At 38.1% G+C, this 6,233-nt stretch overlaps 1 protein-coding gene across 1 annotated transcript; it reads right to left on the bottom strand.

The window, feature by feature from the left end:
- Positions 1 to 1,556: 1,556 nt before the first annotated feature.
- LOC133801559 (receptor-like protein kinase HSL1) lies at positions 1,557 to 5,224 on the bottom strand. The gene is made up of 2 exons (XM_062239802.1): positions 2,381 to 5,224; positions 1,557 to 2,269 (listed from the first exon to the last, which is right to left on the bottom strand). Exons 1-2 carry the CDS (start codon positions 4,965 to 4,967, stop codon positions 1,878 to 1,880), a joined length of 2,979 nt encoding a protein of 992 aa, XP_062095786.1. The 5' UTR covers positions 4,968 to 5,224; the 3' UTR covers positions 1,557 to 1,877.
- Between the last annotated feature and the right edge of the window lie 1,009 nt (positions 5,225 to 6,233).

Genomic DNA, 6,233 nt, shown 5'->3' with positions numbered 1-6,233 from the left:
CAATAGACTAGTGGACCCAATAACCGAAGTTATTCAGTGCATATTGTCTGTCTACAAATCAATAAATAGAGAGATTGAGATTGAGATAGAGATGAACAGAAATTTCCCTCTTGGGGTTGGCATTCATTCATTAATAACAATAATATTTAATACTGGACTTGGTATTGGTGAAATTTTGGTTTACTATTTATTATTGGGGAGTGAGTGAGAGTAAAGAACACTGACAATTTCAAAACTACCTCTTGCCTTGCCTATTGAGTAAGTAAGAACAAACTTCTTCTCTTCACTATAACAGATTGAGGTAGTTAAGTTAAGTTGTACATTATTTCACTGCTCATTGGATATAAAAACCGGTTCATTGTACAATAAATATCCCCAAAATCGAACCAAACTTCACTATTTCTAGTACCAAAGTTCACAACTTACCATTACATTGAGTCTTAATGTCTTTATCAGGAGACATGAGCCAATGTCACCAAGTAGAAAAGGACATAAGCCACATTCACTTGGGCCAACCTTGCTTAAACTAACAACCATATTAATTGATCTACAGCTGTGTGTATTGTATTTTAATCTAATAATAGGCCCATCATCTACTCTTATAATTGTTTGACTTTTATTTGGGCTTATATTATTTAATTTAATTTTTTATAAAATATGGGTTAATAAATAGTTCTTTATCTACTCTATTTAATTTTAGTGTTCTTTTGTTTATGAATTTAGTATCTATAGTAGTCTAGTTGATACAGAAGTGTGGACTTTATAGTTTGGGATAAGTTAAAAATTAGTCAGTTTAATGAGTTCTTACCTAAAATTACCTTATAAATATTTTCAGTTTAGTTCTACCCATTTTTATCACAGACAATTCCAAAAATACCCTTCACCACATGGTTCTCTTCTAAAAACAGTATCCACATATTATAAGAGTATAATAGGTATATTGATTGAAATAATGGGTATTATGTTAAACTTAAAAATTGTAGATAAAAAATAAAGGGATTACCTAAAAGTGGATACTGGAACTAATTTCTACTTCTTAGTTAACTGAAACATTTAATGAGGAGTTACAGTCCAACTAGGTTAGTCTAAGCTAAGTGTCACCCCTAACTATATATATGAATAGTCTCATCGCTATTCTGTAATCTGTTTCAGAAATAGAAATCTTAGGGAAAAAAGCTTAGTTAGTTAATATTGCACTATCAATTCACGATTTTTTCGTAGCTAAATCAAATATGTTAACTATTTTTTTTAATTGTTTATTGTATTAGAAGGTGAATTCAAAATTATTGATAAGATATAATGTGAATATATAACAATTGCTAACCAAAAATGATGTTTGCATATCTATACATAATCTACTAGCACAGCTACCTAGCAAGGCAAGTCAAAGTGGCTTATTTAATCCATTATAGCTACATTTTCAGAATCTTCTATCATATCATGACAAATACAAAAATAAATAGTGGGTTTTTTTTACTATAGCGATTACTGATGAACATGACAAATTTCAGAGTTTCTCTGTAAAATCACAATCACTTTCATATCGAGCCAAGCCAAAAGCCAAAATATTTGGGTAGATGAAATAGAACTTTCATAGTTAATTTACAGTATAGTTGTAGAACATCAACCAACTACCATCACCATTATAACTCTCTCTTTCTCACTTTTGTTTTCCCCTAAGTTCGATTAAAAAAAATCTCTTTGCCTTGCCCCCAACTACTTAGAAAAAAAAAAAAAAAAAAAACAAACACCAGTTGGATTGAGAATATGAAACCTCAAGATACATAAAAAAGGAAAAACCAAGTCAAGAAAAAAGCAGCTGGTGAGAAAGCTTTTGCTTCTATAATATTTTCTCCTTGGAAGAGTGAAAATTGTGCCTAAGCTACACTGCCATGATCGGAGGTGTCTTCATAGTAGTAAGGGGTCAGTTTGCCGTCCTTCTTGGCCGCCTTGATCTCGGCGGCGCCGCCCACTTCTTGAAGCAGTTTGACAACCCTTCTCATCGAGGGACGATTGATTGGAAGAGGGCTTGTGCATAGCAGCCCAATGTTGAGGACTTTGCATACTTCTTCCTTGTAACATGAATCTAGTTTAGAGTCAATGACATGGTCAACTCCTTTCTGATCTAAAGTGGTACAAACCCACTTAACCAAATCCTTTTCCCCAAACTCTGGATCAATTGGGAGTCTACCAGTGACTAACTCAAGGATGACCACTCCAAAGCTATATATGTCACTCTTTTCATTCACTCTTAGTGTGTATGCATATTCTGCAACAACAACAAAAACAGAGCAAAACAGTTAGAAAAAATATGAAAATAACTCTGAAAGAAATTGAAAACTGATTTGGGTAATGGAGAGCATTAGTAAATTTTACTAACCAGGAGCAATGTAACCACATGAACCAGCTATGACAGACATGGATTTAGGCCCTTTCCCAGATAAATCAACCACCTTGGCAACTCCAAAATCAGCCACTCTTGCACCGAAATCACCATCCAACAAGATATTATTGGATTTCACATCTCTGTGAACGATTGGAGGAACACAGTCGTGGTGAAGATAGGAGAGTCCCTCGGCTGAATCGACCGCGATCTTAAACCTCGTCGGCCAGTCAAGCAGACCACCTTTACTGCTGTGCAGCAAATCGCCGAGACTACCATTAGACATGTACTCGTACACCAAGAGTTTGCAGTCCCTAGTTGTGCAACAACACCACAACTTAACGATACACTTGTGCCTAATCTTCCCCAAAGTCTCCACCTCTGCTTCGAAACCGTCGTCTTGGCCACGACCCTTTTCGAGATCTTCACTTTCGCAGTCCTTTTTGACACCTCCCCAGAGCTTTTTGACAGCCACGGCTTCACCGTTGCTGAGAACCACTTTGTAGACTTTCCCAGAACCACCGCTGCCGATGACGTTGTCTTCGTCCAGACAATCAAGAATCTCGTACTCGCTGAAACCCAGTTTGTGGAACGACATTAATGTCCATTTCGACTTGTCTATGGCTCTCTTTGCGTTCTTGAATTTCCTGTACTTCAAGTAAAACAAAACGACACCCACCACGAAGACTAAGCTCGCGAGAATGAACATGCTTCGAAGAACCCAAATGTAACCTTGGCTCTTAGCCTCGGTACTATTATCGCACAAGCCTTTTAGGCTTCCACAAAGGCCAGGATTGCCTAGCAAACTGGTTTTGTAACTGTCCTTGGCTAGTGCAGGAGGAAGATCACCCGAAAGACGATTGTTCGAGAGATTAAACATATTGAGTTTCAGATTCTGAAGCCCAAAAGGGACTTCCCCAGAAAATTGGTTATCTGAAAGATCGAGATAATTGAGCACCACCATTTTCCCAATTCCACTTGGAATCTTCCCGGAAAGTTTGTTGTTGGCTAGATTTAACTCGTTGAGCTTCTTCCATGATTCGAATTTGCTCGGAAAGTGACCAGAGATCTCGTTGTTGTGAAGATCCAAAGTCGCAAGCTGTGGCAGATTCACTATACTCTCTGGCAGAGGCCCACTAAGGCCATTGTCGTTCCCCAAAAGTTCAACGAGATTTTCAACCCACCCGATCTCTTCAGGGATTGGTCCCGTGAAATTGTTCTTCGAGATTATCAGAAGGGACAGGTTGGCCGCTCCGGCAATGGTCTTCGCTATCGAGCCAGAGAGTGAGTTTTCGACGAGCTCCAGTAAATACACACGTGGGAGTCCCCATACACCGGCCGGAACTTCGCCGGATAACTGGTTGTGTCCTAACCGAACCCGAACCAAACTCTCGCAGTCGCCAAGACTCTCCGGGATTTCGCCGGAGAATGAGTTGTATATCATTAGAAGCTCCTCTAACTCATCTCTTTCGCAAAGGGTCGCCGGAATCGCGCCGGAAAAGTTGTTGCTAGAAACATCAAGCCACCGTAACGGGGAATTTTTCCCGAGATTCTTTGGTAGTTCGCCGGTGAGAAAGTTTTTGAAGAGCCTCAGCTCGTACAGAGCCGGCGAGTTGGCAATGGTCTCCGGTAACTTTCCTTGAAACCGATTCTCGTAAAGATTGAGGCTTTCGAGGGACAATTTGCAAAGCTCATCCGGAATCGTCCCAGACAACTGGTTCATTGACGCATCAAGGAGCCTCAATGCCGTTAAGTTCGACATCCCCGGAGGCAGCTCGCCGGACAACGAGTTGTTGTAGAGCTCAATCTGGACCGCACTTGACAACCCAACGAGCGAACTCGGGATCGGTCCGTGCAAGTTGTTGATAGCGAGGTCCAAATCTTTCAACATCTTGAGTTGACCCAACGAATCAGGAATCTCCCCCACCAAGTTACAGTCCGTCAGCCACAAAACCTCGAGATTCGTAAGGTTCCCAAACTCCGGCGGGATCCGACCCGGCAAAAACGGGTTGTAAGAAAGGTTAAGCATTTTCAGACTACTTACATTCCCAAGAAACGGAGGTAAAACACCGTCGAAGAGATTATAAACAAGAGATATCACCTCAAGCTTCTGAAACCGACCAAAACTCACCGGAATCTCACCTGAGAAGTTGTTCCCAGTCAAGTCCAAGTACTGCAGCTCCGGCAAGTCAGCAAGCGAGTGGGGCAGAGCACCGGTGAGCAAATTCTGAGACAGGTCAAGATGACGTAGAGCCTGACACGATGAGACATCAAGGGGAAGAGTGGAATTGACAGAGTTGTTGAAAAGAGAGAGAAAGGTGAGATTTTCAAGCCTGCAAACGACTGATGGGAAAGGTCCGGCGACGTTGGCGTTGGAGAGGTCAACAGAGTTGACTGAACGAGAGGAAGGATCACAAGTGACGCCGCGCCACGAACATGGGGTGTCATCGCGGTCGTTCCAGGAGGAAAGAGCCGAGTCAGGATCATCAAGCGAGGTCTTAACTCGCTGCAGGTAGAGACCTTCTTGGTTGAGACAAAGTGTCAAAGGAGAAGAGATCAAGAGAAAGAAGAAGAAGATAAGCATTTTGTTTTCGTTCTTTCTTTTCCTTCTTCTTTTGAATTTTTGGCCTAGTCTTCTAGAAACGGAGCCACTGAATGAGGCTCTGGAATGAACATAATATGATTAAGAGAGAAAAATACGATTGAGACAGTGAGTTAGTGTGAGTCTCTTCCTGGTGTGGATTTTTGTGCTTGAGCCAACTCAGAAAAACAGTGTGAAAGATTCAGCCTTTTTCTTAGGAAAGAGAAAAAGAAAGAGAGAGATAAGAAGAAGAAGAAGAAGAAAAGGTTTTAACTTTTTTTGTTGAGAGTGAGAAATTTCTGTTCTTTATATATAGAACGGTAGATTCGATGAGATGAAATCATAATTAATATTTGGAGCCAAAAAGAGAATAGCCAATTAATACTACTAAATGTAATAATTCTGCTCAAAAATAAATCAAGTACTGTATGTGTTTTTTTTTTGGTTTTTATCAAAGCTAGAAAATTTTATAAACTATTCTTGTATAAATATGGTGTTATTAATGGATTTAAATTGTTTTATTTGTAGTCATACAATGATTAAAAAAAAAAGTTATTGTTGGGTAAAGTTTAGTTGTTATTTATGTGACTTGAATTTGGTAAACTAATTAATTTTTAAAAGGAAGTATTTAGAGTTTGATGAAGACCAATCAGTCAAAAGAATTGACTATATTTATAGTTGTTTTAATTCTTGGGAAAATAAAGTGTTTTCTTAAATCACAAATTTAATACAGATAAAATTTCTTCTTCAATTGCCTTCAAATGTAAGGAGAGATAAGCCAATACGGTGCACACAAAATTAAAAAGAAAAATCAATGTTTCTTTCAATTTTAGGTTTTCAACTCTCTAATGATGCTTGTCAACATTGTTTTACTAGTTAGAAAGTGAAATAAAATAGTACAAAAAAGTATTATGTTGTATTATGTCCACCGTTGAATTTTAAAAAAAAAAAAACATTATATTAGCTCTTCTTTAAACATGTATTACTCTATTTATTAAAATGTGAATGACTTACACAAATTGATAGCAAAAAAAAATATAAGTGATATTGATTCCTTTCAATTTTTAAATACTTAAATTAACCACTTGAAATTAATAAGGATATTGGTAGCTAAAATACTTAAATTTTTTCAATTGTTTCACTTTAAAACTCAATTTTAAGTAATAATACTTAAATCAAAATTTTAGTACAACTATTAGTATTTCAATTATCACACCTTATTGCATTGGATTTCCAAAGCAAAACACCTTACCAAGCTCAGGGGAGGAT

Source organism: Humulus lupulus, chromosome 9 (assembly GCF_963169125.1).
Source record: "Humulus lupulus chromosome 9, drHumLupu1.1, whole genome shotgun sequence".
Taxonomy (NCBI): domain Eukaryota; kingdom Viridiplantae; phylum Streptophyta; class Magnoliopsida; order Rosales; family Cannabaceae; genus Humulus; species Humulus lupulus.
This window is presented reverse-complemented; position numbering and strand designations above follow the sequence as displayed.

Bases quoted from the DNA above. Each gene is read 5' to 3' on its own strand.
- LOC133801559 (XM_062239802.1), bottom strand. From the start codon at position 4,967: ATGCTTATCTTCTTCTTCTTTCTCTTGATCTCTTCTCCTTTGACACTT. The intron at 2,270-2,380 runs GTTAGTAAAATT...TTGTTGTTGCAG, and splicing joins ATGTGGTTACATTGCTCCTG to AATATGCATACACACTAAGA.